Source organism: Eupeodes corollae, chromosome 2, assembly GCF_945859685.1.
Source record: "Eupeodes corollae chromosome 2, idEupCoro1.1, whole genome shotgun sequence".
Taxonomy (NCBI): domain Eukaryota; kingdom Metazoa; phylum Arthropoda; class Insecta; order Diptera; family Syrphidae; genus Eupeodes; species Eupeodes corollae.
The window spans coordinates 131,490,517-131,513,213 of NC_079148.1; the positions used below are offsets into that span (position 1 = coordinate 131,490,517).

Consider the following 22,697-nt stretch of genomic DNA (forward strand, 5'->3'; position numbering starts at 1 on the left):
AAAGTCTCTTATATGAAACGAAAGACCGTTAGATGCAAGTAATAGGCCCCATACACTACACATGCCTGCATGCGCAAGCACAAAAATGCGCAAACACTCTTTCCCCATACACTACGCATGCAAACTGTACAAAATTCAGTTTTGTGTTCACCGCTGAACAGAAAACTTTAAAAAATGTCAAGCTCCGACTCCGCTGCTGCGGCAATTTTGATTGCTTTAGCCCTTGACTGAGCAAATGTAGCACACACACCACTCATGCTTGCATGCACAAGCAAGAAAATATCAAAATTTTTTGATATTGCTCATGCCGCTTGCACAAACACACAGTTCACACCATACACTGGCAGTTTGCATGCGCAAGCACTGTATGCGCATGCAGGCATGTGTAGTGTATGGGCCCTATAACATGTTAAGTTTTTTTGTAAGAATTTCCGTTATTTAAATAATTGACAATCAAATAAAATGTGACCAACACTGCTATTTTTATGAACACAACTGCACATATGTTTCCTGTTATGTATGTATATTGTATATGGTCAGTCAAATAACTTTTTTTTTGAAAATACTTTAAAAACCAAACCAAATGTTGCCAATATCCTCCGTTTTAATTTTTTTTAAAAAACATTCGTTCAACATGGCTCAGTAACGATCGCCATTGACTATAACGTCCACTCATTTATCATTTTCGAAGAAAATTGTCCAATTATGCCTCTTGCCGATACACCGGCTTTTTAATGTATGCGTGTGGGTTTTCCGTGCCCCAAATGCGATAAATTTGCCTGTTTACATGCCCACCAAGATCAAAATGAGCTTTATTTGAAAAGATGATTTTTTTGGCAAAATCGGCAAATGCTCTAAGCCTTGTTCCCAGCGTTTTCAAGCGTATATACACAACTATATTCGTTCAGCGGAAGGATAAAAGATAAAACTAATTATCTGTCAAATCAGACATAAGCTAAGTGAAATAAGCACTACTGTATAAAAAAAACGATAGATGGCGGACTCTATATAATATATTTATATGTGCCATGAATGTCACAATTCCGGATGGACTAGCTATTTAGTATAATTTTGCATTCACAGAGCTAGTTGAATTTTGACTGTGATGTAGTCACTAGCTTAATGAATACGTCTAATTTATACAGCTGTCGCTTTGGAAGCTGTCATCTTTTGACATTTGACAAGTTTGAACTTCGCCAATGGATAAAAGCTGCAACAATGCATTGAAATTTTAAAAATTCATTTGACTATTAATATTAAGTGATTTAACACCTTTAGACATTTTAAAAGGTGGAATTTGTGAAGTTGTAGATCGTACCATAGCAGCTTTTCATTTTGTTGATATCGTTTTTCATTGTTAATGTCAATTACAACTAAATGTTAACAAATCATAAAAATAACAATATATAATACACGACTGAGTCGCACTAAATTCCTTTTATATAGGCAAAGAGTATGTAAAAAAAAATCAAATTTATATTATAAGGTACAAAAATATACCTACCAAAATAAGAAAATCACACAAAGATTTTTTTGATGAACAAAAGTGGTATTTTTTCTCTAAACATTTTTCTTTCTAATTTCATTCATTTTATTTTCCTGAACAGCTGATACTTTTATGTTCAGAAGTGAAACGAGTCGTTGCACTGATTTGTGTTATAATTTCCAACTTGTGACAGTAAAAGTTTTTCGGTGGATTTCAATCAGGAAATTTTTTTAAATGACAGAAATTTCTAATGATAGCAATAAATGACCTGGCGACTAAGGGTTTCATGTCGTATGATCCTCAACGATGTGACGCCCTTGGAACAGATAGTGACGTGTTTTTTACAGCAGAGCGTCAATGCGTTGACTGTTTAATACTACGTTTACTCATAGGTAACATTTTTTTTTATTTTCTGGTAAGTTTTTTAGTGCTATTGAAAACATTTGAATTTCGTTTAAAAATGTTGACCCGCTTTAAAGAAATTTTTGATCATCAAATATCATTATCATAATACCCGTGTTTTGTTGGAAAATCTATCTATAGTATAGTAGGATTTTACACAAATAACAAAAACAATATCCATAGTATGAATAATAGCGATAAAAGTAAGAGTAGAATCTTACTAGGGATGGGTTTTTGATGTTTATACAAGTCTCGAGGGATCTTATGGGTTTCGTTCTCAAATGTTGGCACGATTGATATTGCATTTGTATCTCGATGGCTGTGTTCGTTGAGTACTTGTGCATTTGGAATCATGTGTTTTCAATTGGCGAAAAAAAATCTGTTACTGTTGATATTATTTAATTTTATTAATGAAAATGGACTTGCTGCGCCCATTTTTCAAGAGAAAACAATAGAAAAGATCATTTAGTTTTGCTATGTTTACACCTTTATCTCAGTAAAGATTAAATAAATCTAACGATTTAGTTTGACAGCACTTTCTAACCAAAGCACCAAAAAAATGGTGTTTCGATGTTTCTTATGAAGTGCAAGTGAGATAGTTTGATTCGTGTTAAACAATGAAGAACTGAATAGTTCAGCACCATATAAGAATATGCTTGCTACTCCATGTGCAATTTTTCTTTTTAATTTGATTAAAACAAAACTATATTTTGTGTACACAAAATGCAAATAAACAGCCCTTAACGCATTATCTGTAAAACCAACTCCTCCACAAAGGTTTTTCTTCACAAATTTTGAATCAAGCTCATTTCAACTCAATTTAGTTTTATAAAGAATTGAGACGAGCTTCAAGCTCGCTTCAACACAACATGTTAATGTAGTAGTCTACGAACAAACTCCCTTCTTGAAGTTTTATCTTCTTTCAGTTGTACCAATTCTTAAATTCAAAAATGAGGCTACAGCGGATCAGTTGGCAATTTCTCACTGTTCTATATATGGAATATGAAAAAAACGCACTTAATTCAAGACGAAAAAAGAAGCTGGGATGCGACCCACACTGATAACTTCCCATCCCGTCTGTCGATTTGTCTTGCTTAAAAGTTTGTCTATATGTTTTTTTTTACCAAATTTGCGCACTATTTTTTGTAGATTTTATTTTTTAATTCCTGAATATTGAAAACAATATTTTCTGTGAAATAAAATAAGTTTGAAGCCAATATTTTTAATTTTTGGAAAGCTATTTGAGCCGAAAGTAAATTTTTACCAAGTTTTAGTATTGTTTTTTTTAGAGTTTTATTTTTTGTAAAAAAAACTGTCAATTCGAATTTTTTAAACATTTTACCAAATGTTGAAAACAATATTTCTTATAAGATAAAATTAGTTTGAAGTTAATTTTTCAATTTTTTGAAGAGATATTTGAGTCGAAAATCAATTTTTACCAACTTTTATACCTTTTTTTTTAGGTTTTTATTTTTTGTAAAAAATCTGTCAATTCGTTTTTCCTCAAAATTTGTCCTTATGTTAAAAACAATATTTTTTATAAGAAAAAATTAGTAAGAACCTATTATCTCAAAGTTTTTAAAAGATATTTGAGTCGAAAATCATTTTTTACGAACTTTTCTTATTTTTTTTTTTCGGTTTTTAAATTTTTGTACAAAAACTGTCAAATCGATTTTTTTCAAACTTTAACTGAATATTGACAACAAGATTTTTTGAAAGATAAAAGTAAATTAAAGTCCAAATCTCAAAGTTTTGACAAAATATTTGAGTCGAAAATCAATTTTTACCAACTTTTATACATTTTTTTAGGTTTTTATTTTTTGTAATAAAAACTGTCAATTCAATTTTTCTCAAAATTTTATCAGATGTCAAAAACATTATTCTTCGTTGCACACAATTGTTTTAGAGATGAAATCATATTTCAGTCGTAAAATTTTGGAGGTGACAACTTTTTTTTCAGTTTTATTGATTTATAAAAAAAAAACCGTTATATTGATTTTTTTTTCAAAAAATATACCTGTTTGGTATCACGTTACAATATATTATATAAAATTTAATTCAAGTCTCTAGCGTTTTTGGTTCGTAAGATATTTAGGGTTAACCAAAATTTTCACCTTTTTTTCAAACGCAATTTTCTTGAGAGCCCTTTCTGCATCTTTCTGCCTTTTTATCTGTATAACAAAATTTATTTGAAATCGATAGCTCTTCTGGTTCTTGAGCTATGGAGAACGAAAAAAACGTCGCGAACGTACGGACGTACGAAAGCTTAGCTTCCAAATTTGAACTGAATCGACTCAAAAGCTTAGGGTGTAGGATCAAGGACAGGCCATATAAATGTCCCGAAGAACATTACAAAATATGAAATTGTAGGTGTTCGAGTAAAAAATAATTTCGTGGCTGTTCAAAGTAATTTACTGCAGAAAAATGTATGCATACACCAAGCCGTATAGGTATTTTATTTTATATCATTGTTGTTTTGACCCATATAATAATTAAAATTATGTGCCTTTGGCACAAATATTATATTATATTTCAGGAAAAAAAACCTAAAGCAAGATCACTTGGCCAATTTCGGTCACCAACTTAGATGTCCATGAATGGGTGGGCTCTTCTTTACCCTGCTCAAAGCAAATATCACCTGTTGCATTCATGCAAGAAATGTTCATAGTGGGCAATGTCAATATTTGTCTGGGGTAAACTCAGTTCCGTCATCGGCCTTCTTACTAATATTATAGGTGGCATTTACCCAAGAATTTGATCTTGCGTATTGGAACTCGGGAGTGATTTAAAAACTTGAACAAAATATATTCTGCATTTGTAAAAAATCGAACTGAGATTTTGAAAAATATGGTTGTTTACAAAAAAACAAGCTTTTGTGAACATTTTCTTTAGGACAATGAACACTTTTTCAGAAAACTATAAAATTTGAAATATTTAATACCCAATCTTCGGTTGGAAGACGTCGCCCATTTAGCTTGAAGAAAAGAAAGCACTTTGCAGCACACACATCATTCGTAATTTTTCTTAAGATTATCACATTCCACTCATCAATAAAATATCAAATGATGCAATTTATCTGTAGGATAACAATTTGGAAGTAAAGAAAACTGTTAATAATTTTGAAAAGAATTTAACCAGACCAACTATAAACTATAATTGTTACAAAAGAAAACACACCTCCAAATCGCATCTACCATGATTTGTTGGAAGCTGTATATTGTAAAGCTCTTCTTTTTGTTCCCACAACGAAGATAGATACCAAGCGAGTTGAATCATTTATTTGACGGCGAAAATTCCTAGTACCTACCTATTTACAAACATAAATAGAAAATACTACAGAGGAAAATGGAAAATGATAACAACAGGATGCTGCTACTCTGTGGTACACTGGTTATTGTTGTGTTCTCTTTTGGGTTGTAAAATCATACAAAATTCGAAATACCCAAAGCCCATACCCCATCACTCCGCACCGCCCGCCATCGACTTACAAAAAAGGCTTAAACGTACAACACAAGCATTGTCGTCGTGGGTGGAAAGCGCACATAATAATAGGTACAAGCATTCTGTTTATCATTCCTTTTGGAACATTCCATATACCTACTACCATCTAGTATAGCCAAAACAGTCAGTTCTCTGCTCAGTGCGCGCTCCGTTTGGCCGAGGTGTACGGTACGGCTATGGCTACGGTCGGTGCGCGTGGTGGTCCTATGGTAGTGGTATGCAAGCGTCTAGACTATGACTAGACGCTGCAAACCACTGCACACTCAGACATTTGATTGCTGGCAATTCACTTTGTCGAATAAGTTTTTTTTTTGTTTTGTTAATTTTGTTGTTGCTATTGTTGTGTAGGTATCATTTTGAATCCTGGATGATGATAATTTTACCGGTGAGTACCTGAGCATCCCTAGTGGAGGAAAGGACTATCTATCTATCTATGTTGTGCAGAAAAAGTCTCCTTTTGGAATTAGAATTTAATGACAAGACACAAATACCAAACTATCTACCTACAATAGAAAAGCCATACTAAAAGCTTCCTCAGTTGACTTAGGAAGGACGAGATTTCAGTGTTCCAACGATAATTATTTTTATATTTGGGTACATTATGTATGTAAAAACAAGATCTGAGGTTTTCAGTCTTAAAATTCAAGTTCCCTTAATTCCTTACTCTACCAACGACACGACACGTACACCCAGCACTTATGAATTTGTACGTTTTTTATTCAAGACCACAATAAGTGAGTACAAAACAATAATCAAAAATAATAATGTAATAATACCTCCAAACAATCTTCTCTATGACCTTTGTTTTTTCATACTCAAAGGTAGCTTGAACACAACAAAAAAAAAAAAAACAAAATGATTGATTTATGGTAGGTACAATTTTTCCATCATTCCTTTAGGCATAATTATGCCAATTCGAATTCTTAAATCATGTCAGAAGTCAGTTGAGGAAGAATCCGGCTTCCTTGATGAGGTCTGAACAGTAACATGTTTGCAACAAAGTATGAACTGCAAGAAATGAGATTTGCAACTTTGTTGCAATTCAATAGGTTAGGTACATATTTTAGCCTGTTAAAACCGCAGAAGAAACAAGAAACAAAATGCGGATGAGGGATAACTTTGATCATCAGAAAACACACAAAAAAAATTGAAAATAACAACATGACTGTGGAATGGATCGCAGATGAAGCCAGCTAAGGTGTGAAAACTTACTCAAGATTCTAATCGTTTTCACGTTGCTTTTTCGAAATTCAAATTGTAGTTTGGACATAATTGCGAGGAAGTTAAGTGCAAAAGGTGACCAAGCAATGATGATTAATCGTAGATATAGTTAAATGGTAAACGGAACATAAGGTGGCACTATAGTCCGGGGCGGACCTGACCCTCAACCAGCATGTGTCTCCAGCCAGCTCGGTCCCTAGCTAGCTGCCTCCAGTTTCGCACGCCAAGTTTGTTGAGGTCTCCACCCATCTGAGTGCGCCACCTGAGTCGTGGTTTTCCTCTACTGCGCCGTCCCCCGGGATTGGATTCGAAGACCTTCCATGCTGGAGCGTTGACGTCCATTCGCTCTACATGACCTAGCCATCTAAGCCGTTGGACTTTAATTCTGCTAACTAGGTCAGTGTCGCTGTACACCCCGTACAGTTTGTCGTTGTATCAGCTCCTCCATTCTCCATCTATGCGTACGGGACCAAAAATCACCCGAAGAATTTTTCTCTCAAAGAACCTAAGACGCTTTCATCTTTCTTTGACAGGGTCCAGGGCTCAACGCCATAAATAAGAATCGGGATGATGAGTGTCTTATAGATGGTGATTTTAGATGCTCGAGAGAGCACTTTACTACTCAATTGCCTTCTAAGTCCAAAGAAGCAGCGATTTGCAAGAGCTCTTCTTCGTTTGATTTCAGCGCTGGTGTCGTTGTCTGCGTTTATAGCGGTGCCTAGGCAGACAAAGTCTTCAACTACCTCAAATTTATAGCTGTCCATGGTGATGTTTTGTCCAAGACGTCATTGTTCAATGTCCTTTTTTATGACAGCATATACTTGGCTTTGCCCGCATTGACCACCAAACCCATCTTCTTCGCTTCCGTTGCAATGCTCAAAAACGCTCCACAGACATCACGCTTTGATCTTCCAATTATGTCAATATCAACAGCGTATCCAAGTAGTTGGATGGACCTTTGGAAGATTGTGCCTCTAGTGTTGACGGTAGAGTTTTTCTTTCGAGAACGATGTTGAAGAAGTTGCATGACAGTGCATCGCCTTGTCTAAAACTTTTTTTGACATCAAATGCATCGGTGAGATATTTTCCGACCTTGATAAAGCAGCGTGCATTCTCCATCGTCGTTGTGCACAAACGGATAAGTTTGACAGGGATGCCAAAACTAGAGATTGTTCTGTAGAGCTCTTCCCTATGGATGCTGTCATTCGCGGCTTTAAAATCGATAAAGAGGTGGTGGGTATTGATTTGAAGCTCCTGGGTTCTTTTCCTAGATCTGCCGTAGTGTGAATATTTGTTCGATAGTAGACTTTCCTGATCTGAAGCAACACTGATAAGGACCTATTAGCACAGATAATAAATATATTAAATTTATTATCTGTGCTATTAGGTTGTTGACGAATGGCTTCAGACGTTCATATAATACGGCAGAGAAGATCTTATATGCAATGTTAAGGAGACTGATGCCTCTGTAGTTGGCGCAATTTAAACGGTCTCCTTTTTTATGTATAGGGCAAACTATGCTGAGATTCCACTCATCAGACATGTTTTCTTCCGACCATATTTTGCAGATGAGTTGGTGCTTGGTCCCTACCAAGTCATTGCCTGCTGCTTTGAATAGTTCGGCAGCGATGCCGTCAGCTCCAGCAGTTTTGTTTGACTTCAGTTTAGATATAGCTATCTTCACTTCGTCGAAGTCGGGTAGTCGGAATTGTTGATCTGCGTCGCCTAGGTTGAGTGGTTCTATCTCCTTTACAGCGGAATTCGATTCGTCACCGTTATATAATTTGGAGAAGTGATCTTTCCATATTCTCAGCATCGACTGCGGTTCTACTACAATTTTACCCTGATCGTCTTTACAGGGTTCGTGGCTGGTACCCTTGGGAGTTTTTTTTACCTTTTGGTAAAATTTACGAACCTCATTCCTGTTGTGACATCCCTCTATCTTCTATTGCGCGCTTCTCATGCGCTCTTTTTTTTCATCTAAGAAGCCGGTGTTCCTCTCTCCTCTTCTGCTCGTAGAGCTCTCGAGCAGCTCTGGTTGTTCTGTGCAGCGCCGTTTTGTATGTCTCTTGTTTCGCTGCATGCGCTTGCCGGCTGTATGAACTGCGTACCAGTTACCAGGACGTCTCGCCCCGCAGCGAAATCGATTAGCCTGAATCCGTTGTCGGAGGTGGTGTTATTCAGGCTGGTAGCCTTGGCTTCTCTTCCTAGCTTGGCGTTAAAATCTCCTAAGATAATTTTAATGTCATAGCCAGGGCACTGCTCATAAGTCTTGTCCAAGAGCTCGAAGAATATGTCTTTGGAAGATGAAAGATGAAGACTTTCTCCTCTGTTGGGGCATATTAGGCTTATGTTGGCGAATTTAGCCTTGATGCGGACTGTCGTGATGCGCTCGCTTACACTGTTGAAACTTAAGACTTTTTGCCTGAGTCTAGTTCCAACAACAAAGCCACACCCAAATAGACGCTGTCTTTGTTCTCGGCAGCAGTCGCCGTGGTATAAATTGCAGTCTTTTAGTTTGCGTTTGGATGGCGGTAATATCTGCCTTGCAGCAGTTTAGGGCTTCCGCTAATTGTTCGGCTGCACGTGGTCTGTTAAGGGACCTAACATTCCACGTACAGATCCGAAGTTCGTTGTCCTTATTTCGTTTGCTTGGGTTGTCAACAGTAAATCTGTCCGTTTCTGAGGCTTGTTGCTGTTTCGCAACTAATGTTTTTTTTTTACGTGGTCAGGAAGTCACCCAGATGGCACAACCCCCTACCTGGAGGGCCAGATCCTTAGTATAACTCCAAGGAGGGGAGCCGGATAAACCGCTGCTTACAGGCCTGGGCTCCGAATACGTCGAAGAAGCCCTATAAAGTGTTCACTAAGTAGTTCAACCTTACTGCAACTGTAGACACCACCGTTGATTCCATCTCGAGAATTAGTCCGCTGCCGTCTGGATAAGGAGAGGTGCCTCTCCTCCCTCTCTCGCTTTCTGCCCCAACATTTTTCCACTGGGGTTAGAACCCAATCTCCAGTTGAGGTACTAGGCACCCGATGTTCACCGCGGGGAGGTGAGAGTAAGAGTTGATAGACAGAGGTGGGTTTTGAGAAAAACCTGTGGACGCTTGTGTCCTCTTGAATGTAAATGTCTGCCATTTGAACATCGACATGAGCTTACATCTTTGTTTTTAAACTTGTTTCTCAGTTATTTCCAGCCCCAATTGGGCTCTGAAAAACTAATTAAACTGGAGCTTAATTTGATGTTTAACTTAAAAATCTCTTAAGAATCTAAACTGATGTTCTAGCAACTTAATTTGTCCTGTTGAACAGAATTCAAAGAAGAGCTTTTGAAATTATTGGCGGCAATAGCATCATTTTACTATTTTCGTCACTCGAAAATCGTCGTAACGTTTTATGTGTCACACCTTATAACAGATCTTTAATAAACTATGCCCAACAGAATACCCTTGAGTCGATTCCTTTTTTTTATCTCCATATTATGTACATACATTTCTCAATTCAATTTAAATAAATAAACTTTTTATTTAGCTTCCCCTCCAAGTAACAAATTTCATATAACATTTTTTGAACAAAAATTAACAATTTTTTAACGGCAAAATTTTAAATTTTACAATTAATGAGAAATTAATGGGTATTTAAAAATATTTCAATGAAATATCCTCCTTCTCTTTATGGCTGGATGGTAATCAACCAAATCATACTCATCATCTGAATCTGATTCGGATTCAGATTCTGATTTACAATCAGAACCGGAAGCAATTCCAGATTCGGGACTGTCACATATCTTGTCTGCCTTCGGAGCATGTGACGCATAAAGTATTTCCAAAGCTTCAACTATTGGCTCGATTTTCTCATAATTATATCCAGTTAATTCGACAAGCCTCTCCGTCCAGACCGGCTGGATTTTTTTGAGGGAACGCGTTAGAGCCAAACAAGCTGCACCCACAACCGAAGGGGTATAATTTACAAGCCTATTGTCTAGAAATGAAAGGATATAAGTACACAACGATTTGAGGTTAAGTTGTAAGTTTACCATGTAAGGTTACATCTAATATGTTAAAAAGAAGTTCAGTACTGTCCTTTATCATCGATTCGTATGTAGAAAATACACTTGATCGTGTATTTGAATGATGAATTTGATGGAACAGATAGTCCTGATAGGAAACCAACTGATTGGAGTAACTTTCGACAAAAGTCGCCGCAGTCGGATGAATCAAATCAAATTGAAATGTCGTTATGATCTTCTTTTCGACAACTTTGAAATCTTGATTTGTGTAGGCATTTTCAACTATTTCGTTAAGTTGGGCAAATTTGGGAATATTCTGATCGGCTTCTTCGATTTTGGCAGCTAATAGGAGGCACATCAATGCAGATGCATTCAATTTGTCATGGGAAATAGTATAGGTGTCCATGAAACCATCCAAAAGGTAAACAGCTAGAATTTAATTTTAAAAATAATCTTGCAGCGGCTTTGAGTTCACTCTCCTTACCTAGATGGAGCGTTGTCCGATTCAATGGGATCCGGATGGCTGTAATTTCCATGAGCATCAACAGAATAGCCCTGTGTGGAATCTGGCGTGATTTATAATCAATTTTTCGTCGGCGTTTTTCCGACTCTTTTAAGGAAACCAAAATCTCTTTTAAGTATTCATCGCACCAAATAGCGTTTTCTGATTTCTAAAAAAAAAAGATACAAATATTAAAAATTATTTTTCACCACGAAAAGTTATTGTTTATTTATTTAATTTTTGTAGGGACCAACTTGATTGCTGTAATATTTGTTGGCATTAAGCGAAGAGTGGAAGGACTCAAAAGATGTATTTGCACAAATTTTAGGAGTCAACAAGGATTGGGAGTGACTAAACTCGACTTTTTCAGAAGACATTGACATAATTATGTCGATTTTTAAGATTTCCTTTATTTTCCCCAACGAATATTTTATTAATTTTAATAAAATGCTTGAGGCCTCCGCTTGTTTTGATTTTAAATGTACATTAGTTTATTAAATACAACTAACGTGTAGGTATATAGAAACTGTACAATTTTTATTTTTTTTATAAAATAAATCAAAATATAGATAATAACGGTAAACTGTTTTTTTTTTATAGGAAGTTCTATATACTTTAAAAAATAGTGCTGCCAAGATTGTATAAGACCCTGCCTACACTTGTGATGTGTTTTCAAACGCAACAGAAACTTGCTTGCCATTTTTCACTCGTGGAGTCTCATAGGGTCAATTCTCAATCTTTGAAGTAAAGAACTAATTTAAAAAACATCATTTTAGTTCATGAATTTGTGAGGTTCGAAATATATGAGATTTCAGAGTTTGTGCTTTAAAGTTAAATATGATATTAGTTTTTGTATGACATAATTTAGTGTTTTTGTCTTAAAAATTAAAGTAAATACCTTTTAAATTTCTGCTTCTAATAATTTCTGGCATAACTAAAAGCAAACGTGTGTTCAGTGAAAACGAAGCTAACCCTGAGGCTCTACAAGAGTAAAATCCAATCCAACTTCACTTAAGCAATCTCATCCGCAATCCAGTGTTTTTTTTTTGACTGGGCACATTACATCTTGGCATGAGCAACCTCAAATGTCACATTTGACACAACGGTTAATCTGTTGTTTAGTTTTTTGTTGATTTACCTTTTGTATCGGTAGTTTTTTTACAAAATTAAATTTCAAACAAATTATAAAAAAAAATGCATTTGAGTAAACAAAAATTATCCCTTTTAAACAAATTAATGCTGGTTAAGAAGCTGGAGGAAGTACAACAGCTAACTATTCAAGAGGATAAAAGAAAACACAGGTTTTGGGTGAATCCTTTTTTCGAAGTAAGGAAGTTGCATGATTTGAAGGCGTACCTACTCAAGGACTTACGAGAGGATGGTGCAGACTATAAGAATTTTTGTATTATGTCGGTTGACAGCTAGCTGAAATTAATATGTATTAAACCACAACACAAATTAAATATATTTCACTTTTCTCGACGACAATTTAAACGAAATGAAATTTTAATTTCAAAAAGACTGCGGAAAATGGACGATCACCATTACATACAACACAAACGTCAAATTTAATAACAGGATTTTGATCCACTCGAAAAATCCTAACTACAATGTCCGGATCTGGATGTGGGATTGTTGGTCTCTATTGGATTATCTGATGACAGGCTGATAGTTCTGTCATTGGAAATGTTCAATGGAGACCCAAGTAATCTTCTGAAGGCCCAACTGTAATAGACTTAACCGAAAGTAAGCTAATGTCAAAACCGAACGAAAAGTTATAAGAAGTTATCGTCAAAACAAAAGTTAACCATAATGGATTCAAGTAACTTAAACAAATGCGTTTCAAATTTGACATTTGCTTTAGCTCGAGGCATTTAAATTGCTCTTGCATAATTGCGCGAAAGTAAGCGAAATTTAACTAAACTGAACAGAACGTCTATTATGGCTAGTGACATATAAGGCTGCGTATTGGTTCGCTGGCTTAAGCTCGGATAGGTCTATTATAGTTGAGCCTTTAGTTTTAATAAAGAATTCTTCCCATAATTGTTTTATTTCTAGAAATAGTATGGGGATTCTAGGTTTTCTCTTCGAAATTAATGAACTTCATTGATGTAACTGAGTTTATTTGGCTTTACTTAAAGTTGCTAGAGAACATTAAACACAGAATCGAGGTTCGTGCCATCCCGGAAAATTTCCTGATTGTGTTATTTTTTGAAAACGTGATTAAATTAATTATTGATATCTTTTTTCGGGATTATGTGAAAAATAACCTTAGGCTAGGCACGCACATGCAACTTTTTCGAAACCAAATAGTTCGATAGTTAGTTGCCAAAACATGGTTTCTGCATGTGCCCGGACTCTCGGCTCAGTTTATGGTGCTCAGTTTAGAAACCAAACATTTTTGAAACAAAAAGTTGCATGTGTGCGCCTATCTTTAGCGACTTGAAGACCTCAAAATGGATTCACTTAGCCGATCCAAAATAAACCGTGTGTGTGGAAACTGAGGTGGCTCGATTCAAGGAAACAAATCCTTAAGCTAGCCTTACTCAAGAAGGTTCAAATGGACTCGAGGCGAATCATAATCGACATTGTGTGAAAAAACTGAGATGGCTGGGTTTGGCCCTGTCGATCCATTTTTCAGAAAGTCTGCCTTGTGCGAGGAATCAATGAGCCAAGTAATTCCTACCGTTTACACAGTATTATCTCGTCACTTAACAACTTTCTAACTATGTCTATTTACCTCATACAAAAATTCGATTAAACAAAATATGTCCAATTGGAAAGGGTCCAAACGGCTATCCTTTTGTACAGACCGTTTGTAGCTCACTAGCAAAACTAGACTTAAAAAGTCATGCATAATTGTCTCCACTTACTGTTGCCGTAAAATGTACATATGTTCAAAACTTATTATTTTCCGGATGAAATTCTGACACATTGAACAAAAAAATACGATTGACTATTAGTGCGTATATGTATCTAAATAAAATAAATAAATTGGGTGGCGCAACAGTCCGTTTGAGAACTAGGGCCTAGTGACTGACAACTTTCAACCATTCCTGTGTACGAGTAATGTTGTCATGGATGGAAGGGACCTACAGTTTTAAGCCAAATCCAAACGGCAAACTTGAGAAAACACTTTTCATGACAAGAATTACTCTTGGAGAATTTGTCAATTCCTCGTAAGGGGAGCACCCGTGAAAAAAACTTTAGGTGGCATAGGCAGGAATCGAACCCAAGACCTATCGCATGACAGTCCAATTTACTAACCATCATGCCACGGTATTTGTATGTACGAGCATTAAAAACAGGAGTTGTATATTTATCTCTCAAAACTAAAATTTTTCCTCAATTTTAGACAAGTTTGTAGAAATAAAATGTTGTTCTTTTTGATTCACACATAAGCTTAAAATGACAAGCAACATGCTGTGAAAATGCATACCTGCTAAGAATTGATAGAAGAGAAAGGTTGTAACTTTTTCACAATGTTTTTACATTCTTCAACAATGTCTTCTCTATTTTTCTAAAGAAATAGTTATGTATGTACGGTCTGTTTTACTTTATTTATATTAGCTTTCGATTTGTTTCCTTCTTGAAATTTAGATTTGCTTTGGTTTAGAAATGTCAGTTTAAAGTTACAAATGATCATTCTGAGTTTATCAGACATTTTTTCACTAACCGCATCCAAATATTTTTTATACGAAAACATCTATTTTGGCATCACTTTTTTGCTTATGTGCGCAATTACGAGGAACCACCCTGTTTATTTTGGCATTTTTATTGAAATGTCAGAAAAATTTAAGCGTCTGTCTGTCTTCTGTCGTCTGCATTTTTGCATCTCCTACAATAAGTTTTATTGGTTTTCAATTGAACTTGCAGCATAATTTCGAACAAAATTCGTTAACAAATAACAATGGTTCTCTAAAAAGAAAAAAATAACAAAATGGGTAAATAAAAATACAAACATAAATCAATAACAATCATTATCATCTTCGTCTTCATATGGACAGATAAATTCCGAAGAAATCGCAAAACATCAACACCCACTAGAGCTCATCCAGCAACTTCTTCTAATGAGGCAACGACGACGTCTAAAGCAGCAGCAGCACCAACAACATCATCATCAACTTCGACAGCAACTAAATTCACAATTCAACAAAAAGTTCCATCAGGAACTGCACCAAAAAAAGGACCATATTCAGTTAAAAGAACTGTTGATCCAAATGAAGTTTTTATAAAAAGAAGAATTGGTAATTATCTAACTCTTTGTGGGGTTGATTGAGTCTCGTAAGCCTTGTTGTCTTTTATTCTTTATATTTTTTGTTTAATCTACATAATTTTTGATAAATATTAACTAAAAGTTCCTAAAATTAAAGATTATTCGTTGTGTTACAATATGAAAATTATAAATTGAGAAAAATGCATCAATCAGCTCGTAAAATGTAAAGAGTAAAAACCATAAAAGAACCTGCCATTCCATGAAGGAGATTCAATCATTTTTTGGAGACGGCAAGAACCAACTTTCTACAATCAACAGGACCACAGAAGCATGAGAAGTTCTGGAATCAATCACAAATAATTGTAAGTATAAAAATAAAAATATTTTATTTTTGATTCGATTTCATTTATTTTAAATTCCGTTTTGAAAGAGTTTTTAAAGTCGATACGAACGAGCCATCTGGCTTTGAGTCATTTTACGGTCAAGTTTGTCCGAATCAAAACAGAGCTCAACAAATGTCTTTAAAAATGGCTCGGTTGTGTTTGAATGGCTTGAGATTCTCAAGGCCATCAATGTTAGATAGGTGCCGTCCATTCCTAATATTACTCGCACACAGGAATGGCTCAGAATTGTAAGTCCTTGGACACTGGTTTTAATGAAGAAAACTTTAAGAGAACTGAAATTGCAAGCCGAAGTTCAATTTTAACAAATTTAAATATTAACATGGGCTATAGATAGGTTTTATTTCTGATAAGCAGGTTTTAAAAACTTGAGAAAAAAGTCAGTAACATTTTTTTTAGATCATTAGAACTTTGTTGCCGTTTGACCATTGAAACTTTTTTAAACCAAGAATATATGAATTTAGCTGTTATACATACCATGTAAAAATAAATTGATAAGGGTATGCGTCCAGTCAATAAATATAAATGCACTTATTGCGTGCAATGGAATATGCTTCAATAAAATCAGAAAGTTCATCATTTGATAAAAGTAAAGTAAAAATAGTTTTTATTAACACAGTTTTTAAACTTTAACATAGTTTAATCCCTGCATGAGCCACCTAAAGTTTTTTTCATGGATAATGCCTGTTACTCTTATTTGACTCTTAACATGAAAATTTGGGATTCCGACAGAAAAAGAATATAACCAGATCTTTTATCTGGTAATGTCCCAGGTGTTTTTTCTTTACATTTCTCGCATTTGTCTAATATGTTAGTAGAGTCTTCCTCACAGTTGTTATAGAACCTGCCTATAAAATTTGATTCCCCAATAGTAAACATTAGGCGTTAAGAAGACCTGCCAATATTTGTACGGTATTTCTGCTTAAAATTTTGCAAACTTTGAAGCGTTTTCGGTTATAACCTCCCTGACTCGTTCTAAGAATTTTTTGTCCTGATTTTTACTATCTCCCTTTCTTATATTTTTTAATATTATTTATTCTTATGCTTCTTCCTATTCCACAGTAGGATTTAGGACCTTTCAATGAAGTACCTAAGGAGGAACTAGTTAGTTTAGTGCTTCAATACATTCCCAAACTATTTTTAAGTTCATAGAGTAGAAATTAAGTGCAGATTGACTGTCTGAATGTTAGTTGTAGGCCTACTAATATCCTCACCATTTCCTTCACATTTTCCATTATTGTACTACATTTGTGCTTAAATAGTTTTCTTTAGAATTTCATTTTTTTTATTAAAATCATTCACTTCTGCTTCCTTCATCGAAGCCCAAATTTAGACAGAGTATCAACTTCTCGTGACTTTGATGCTTTGTCTGATTCCATCCAAAGAATTGTTTCGTTCTATCCTCGCACTGAAGTCGTTGTTACGGACGATTTCAATGTACACAATTCTTTATGGCTTTAACATTCGTGCCAGACAACACCCGATGGAGTGGGTACAGAAATCTTTGCTGAGTTGAACCACCTACCACCTAACTCATCTGGTCAACTAGCCCACCCGAATATCGGACGTTGAAGGTCGAGCAGAAAACACTCTTGACTTGTTTCTTACCTCTGACCCTGATAAGTGCAAATTTCTCGTGTAAAAACTCTCCGTTTGACAATACAAGAAAGCCAACTGGGACGGTCTCAATAAATAGTGACGTTGACGCCAGCGCTGATATGATCACAAGTTTAATTCTCATGGGAACGAGAACTTTTATACCGAACTGGGTTAAAAGTATAAGACCCAAGGAAAACGCATGGTTCGATGCGTGCTGTAAAGAGGTTATTAAAACCAAAGAGGTAAGTTTCCGTTGAGGAAAACCGGAAGACCGAGTTAGTGATTCTATGGGACCAATTTTTTTCGCACTCGTACTGTGGCAAGATTCCTTTGAGATCTAAACACACAAAAAGCCGCTGGTCCGGATGGTATACCCGCTATTGTTCTGAAGAGGTGTTCTTCAAAGCTGGTAAAACCACTGCGTAAGCTTTTTCATCTGTCCTACTCCTCAGGTCTCGTTTCGAGAGGATGGAAAACTGCATTTGTCCAGCCCATCCCCAAAAAAGGCGAATCTTCCGCACCCTCTAATTACCGACCGATTGCACTTACCTCCCTTCTTTCCAATGTCATGAAAACGCTTAATAATTATCAACTCAAGAAATATCTTGAAGATCGAAAGCTTCTTAATGACCGGCAGTACGGCTTTCGATAGTAGTACCCGTGGCATGATGGTTAGTGCGTTGGACTGTCATGCCAGAGGTCTTGGGTTCGATCCCTGCCTATGCCATCTAAAGTCTTTTCACGGCTACTGCCTCTTGCGAGGAATTGACAAATTCTCCGAGAGTACCTCTTGTCATGAAAAAGTGCTTTCTCGAATTAGCCGTTCGGAATCGGCATATAAACTGTAGGTCCCCTCCATTCCTGACAACATTACTCGCACACAGGAATGGTTGAGAGTTGTAAGTCACTAGGCCCTGGTTCTTCATGGACTGTTGCGCCACCCAATTTATTTATTTATTTAGTAGTTTTTGATGCAATAGGTCCCCTGGTGATCTCATGGTTCATCTCACCGAACAGTGGAGCAAATCTTTACATCGCTTTGGAGAAAGTAAGATTATTGCACTTAATATTTTAAAAGAATTTGATAGAGGTTGGCATCAGGTTCTCTTATCGAAAATGCGTGCTTACGGTTTGCATGAATCCCTGCTTCATTGGATTAGTAAGTACCTTTCCGATCGTTCAATACAAGTAGTATTGGATTGATTCAAGTCAGAAAACCTTAAAATAAATGCTGTTGTTCCCCAGGGCACTGTTCTATCTCCAACACTCTTTCTAATTTTTATTAATGATCTCCTGTCTGCAACATCTAATCCAATACATTGTTTCGCTGACGATAGTACATACTCACATCCTTCTTCTTCGGATGTGGAACTGCAACAGCATTGTTCAATGGGGATTAAAAAACTGCGTGGAATTTAATGCATCGAAAAGGCAATGCTGTCTTGTATCGTTAAAGTGTGATAAAGCCCCTTTGCCATTATCTATGGATGGCACTTGCATCAATGAGACTGAACACCTCGATATTCTCGGTATGTGTATCACCAACCACCTCTTGTGGAATGATCACATAGGTGTTTGGGTTTCCTTAGGCGATGCAAGAAATATTTCACCCCTTCTGATCTGGCTATTATCTACAAGACTTACATGCATCCAAAGCTTGAGTATAACTCCCATCTCTGGAATGGTGCTCCTGCAACTTACTTAAGCCTCTTGGATAGTATTGAACGTAGAGCATTTAAATTGATGGATGATAATATCATCATAAGTTCATTTACTTCGCTTGAACATCGTCGTAAGGTCTCTTGTATGACTCTTTTTACCGTTTTTTTAACGGCTTATGCTCTAGTAAAATACCCAGTTGCATTCCTCCCCTTAAAAAGTTCCACCGTAATATTCGCGCTTCTAGGAGTGATCATCAATATACCCTCGAGCCCAACTTCGGCATTACTGTCAAATACAACAGAGATTCGTTCCTTAACCGTACTACGCGAATGTGGAATACCTTACCACACTCTGTCTTTCCTAGTCATTGCAATATTCAGGAATTCAAAACCAATGTGCACCGACACCTCCTTTTAAACCCTCTCTCCTCTTCCTAGTGCTCAAACTGTGCCTCTGCATAATAAGGGTAGTAACATCCCCTTGAATGTGTGCTTATTATAAAAAAATCAATTTTAGAGTTTTACTAATATTTTAATCAAAAAGCTCTTTGGAGGTACTTACATATGATTTACTTTGTACTTTTTATTATTTCCTGTTTCGTAAAAAATAAGACTTGTAAACGTCGGTTCTTTATTTTCGCTAATATTGGCTAATAATGTCAGTTTATAGGTAAGACTCTTTAACTGACAAATAGGCTTTTAGAGGTAATAGCCCGGCATATAATTCAATGGCAATATATTCCGAAAAATAGGAAATTTCATAGATTAAAAAATGAGTCTCTATTTGTTGAAGCATGAGGTTTACCTTCAGAACGCCAATAAAATACCTTTAATCGAATAACTATCAGTTAAAAATCACACTCTCTTTTTTAAACAGTCCTTCAGTTGTCGGTTAATACAAAAAACGTTATGGTTTAGAGCAAACATTTCTAGGAACATTTAGAGTGTTTGATTAATGAAAATAACATACTTAACACAGTTGGCTTGCAACTTTAGAAATAGGTGTTTTTTTGTTTGTAGACAATAGATTTTTTCAGCATTGATTTTAATATAGCTGGCGGGTATGAAATAACAATCTACATTGCAACGTGAATGCCTTCTCTTCAATCAATCAACAACAAGAGAACAATCAATTTATCTTCAATCAACAACAACCACCCCAAGGAACCTTTAAACAACAATCAACACTCATCAACAGCTTTATAGATATAATTTTAAAATAATTGAGACTATAAACATTTAATTAATCGATTTTGGTTTATTGTAGTTTAATTTTTTGATAAAAATTGGAAGTAATTTGTTTTTAGAAAAAAAAAAAATTTCAAAATTTTAACTCGAAAATGAATACCTTATTTATTTTGTCTCAAAAAAAAAATAAAAAAGTAATTCTTCCCATTAAATTTTAGCCAAATCAATACAATTCAAAATTAATGTTTTAAATTAAAAAAAAAACTGAAGCAGTGTGCTGTTAGTTTTTCTTTTAAAAAAACAAATTTCTTTTATATCCTTAATCTAGGTGAAGGTTCGAAACCTTTGTTTTCACGTAATGAATTTCGTTCGAAGCGATCTACAAGTCCTAAATCCAAAAGAACATCAAGTTCATCATCTTCTTCTTCGGTACCTACAATACAATATTTTAAAACACTGAAATTTAAAGTTCCTTCTTTTTTTTTGAAGCGTTCAAGTAGTCCAGAAAATCGTTGCCGAACCACCACCAAGGAACCATCAAAGGCAGTACAACCTACAAAGAGAAAATCCCCCGAAAAAGTTCCATATTTTCTAGATGAAAAACGTGAAGTTGATCGCATAAAAAAACTCTACGGACGAAGAAGATCACGTAGTTTGAGTCCTGTAGATAGAAGAAGATCGTCCACATTCAAAAGTTCTCGCAATCGAAGTAGGTCATCTACACCAGTGCCCACAACTATTAGGGGAAGAGTACAATTTTACGCCAACCGTAATAGAAGAAGATCACCAAGTCGTGAGCGTTATCGATCACGACATCGTCATCGTTCCGAATACAGTCGAAGTCGATCGAGATCGAGAGAAAGACGAAGAGCAAAAAGATATCGAGATGAATTAAGCAATGAAAGATCACTACTCCCAGCACCACATTTTATTCCGGTTCCTGTACCCGTTGAGTACCCTTATGTATAAAGAATGGGATTTTTTGTTATGAATAAAAAAAAATTTCTTTTCTAAAAATAGATGCCACCAGCATGGGGACCACCAATAATGCCACCACAACCGAGGTTTCCTTATATGATAAGGCCACCGATCCCAGCGCCGGTTCCTTTTATGCCGAGACATTTCCATCCACCACGATTTTTTATGCCAAATGGATTTCAAAGAGGGAATTTTCGTCCTAGATATTAAGATAAAATAAAAGGTTGTTGGTATGCTAGAGTCTTAAAGAACGCAAGCAAACCGTACCGATCGCGACGATGGGTCTAATTAAGAAATGAATGTAGTTTTTAAATTAAAACAATTTTGTTGTTTTTTTTTTTATCTGAATTGGTTTCAAAAAAGGTAAGCGTGTTCAAGAGTTTAAACTATTTGCGATTCTACTTTTATTTGGTACTATATATTGAATTTGAATCAAATTTGAGTAAACCCAATCTATTTTCTTAACACCTTCGAACGAGTCTCGATCTTAGGATGTCAGCTTAATTGAAATTAAAAAAAAACTATTTTCTTGGCGATTGAATTTGAAGTTTGTTTTTTAACAATGAAAACAATTCCAGGCTCGTTTTTGTTTAAATCTAGTGCGAGCTCAAAAAAGAATTAATTCACAAAAGGGAACGGATGATTTTTACAAAAGAGGAAAGGGATGAAAAAAATGACAAGCTTTGGCATATTTTTGAATAGTACTCATGAAACACAAAATTTTGTTAAGGAAGGCGGACCATGGGGGCGCTGCTTGTACGAAAATTAAGTGTGGAATCTAAGAGCGACTGGAAGTATAAAAATATTGAAATAAATAAATAAAATAAATTACTCAAATGTAAACAAAAGTTTCAGTCGTTGCCAACGTTACCTACGATTTTTTCATTCATACCTATCAATGTATAGAAGGTATGCATATACTACAATACATTTAATTGTATGTGTTTTAGGTTTGTTAGCAGAAAATTGTATTCATTTGATTGTAGATTTTCTATTTTTATGAAATCAGAAAATTTAAAAGCAACGTTTTCAAATTTAAAGTTTTGATACAATGCTTCGTTGCCATATTTTGAATTTTTCCATAGCAAATACATTCGATGTAGGTATTTTTTTTAAATTTGTATTGTAATGTGGGTAGTGGGTGGGTAGGTATGTAGAAAAGCAAGTATTAAGTAGGGAAGAATAGTGTGTATTAAGCAGAATTGTAAGGACTTAAATCGTTTTGGGATTAACTCAAGCTAGAATTAAACAATCAACTTAAAGGGCCAACGCGTTTACTCTCTGGCGTCATAAAAACACCTAAATAATCTGTGTCAAAGAACCGTTTACGATCACAGCGTCAATGCTTAGGACGTTGACTATCGCACGATTAGACAAAATAATATTTATCTAAGCCAATAATGTAAGGATACAACATAATTATTGTGTAGTTTTTAATTGTAGGTCTACAATTGAAGTCATTTTAACGTCAAAGAGTCAACGCGTTGACCGTTTACTTTAACCTTCTAATAGTAGCTGCAGACTTTTTTC

General features: G+C 35.4%; 2 protein-coding genes across 3 annotated transcripts; one reads left to right on the forward strand and one right to left on the reverse strand.

Moving 5' to 3' along the window:
- Positions 1-10,113: 10,113 nt before the first annotated feature.
- Positions 10,114-11,689, reverse strand: LOC129947086 (cyclin-J). The gene is made up of 4 exons (XM_056057521.1): positions 11,379-11,689; positions 11,107-11,293; positions 10,650-11,051; positions 10,114-10,594 (listed from the first exon to the last, which is right to left on the reverse strand). Exons 1-4 carry the CDS (start codon positions 11,505-11,507, stop codon positions 10,263-10,265), a joined length of 1,050 nt encoding a protein of 349 aa, XP_055913496.1. The 5' UTR covers positions 11,508-11,689; the 3' UTR covers positions 10,114-10,262.
- Positions 11,690-14,910: 3,221 nt separating this feature from the next.
- On the forward strand, positions 14,911-21,489 carry LOC129947198 (female-specific protein transformer). 2 transcript variants are annotated; one of them, XM_056057649.1, is made up of 5 exons: positions 14,911-15,068; positions 15,132-15,371; positions 20,518-20,618; positions 20,679-21,152; positions 21,210-21,489. In XM_056057649.1, the coding sequence occupies exons 1-5, from the start codon at positions 15,065-15,067 to the stop codon at positions 21,375-21,377; spliced, it is 987 nt and encodes a 328-aa protein (XP_055913624.1). In that variant the 5' UTR covers positions 14,911-15,064; the 3' UTR covers positions 21,378-21,489. The 2 variants fall into 2 exon arrangements, with proteins under 2 accessions (XP_055913624.1, XP_055913625.1); XM_056057650.1 differs by having other exon boundaries at positions 20,679-21,137.
- The last annotated feature ends 1,208 nt before the right edge of the window (positions 21,490-22,697 follow it).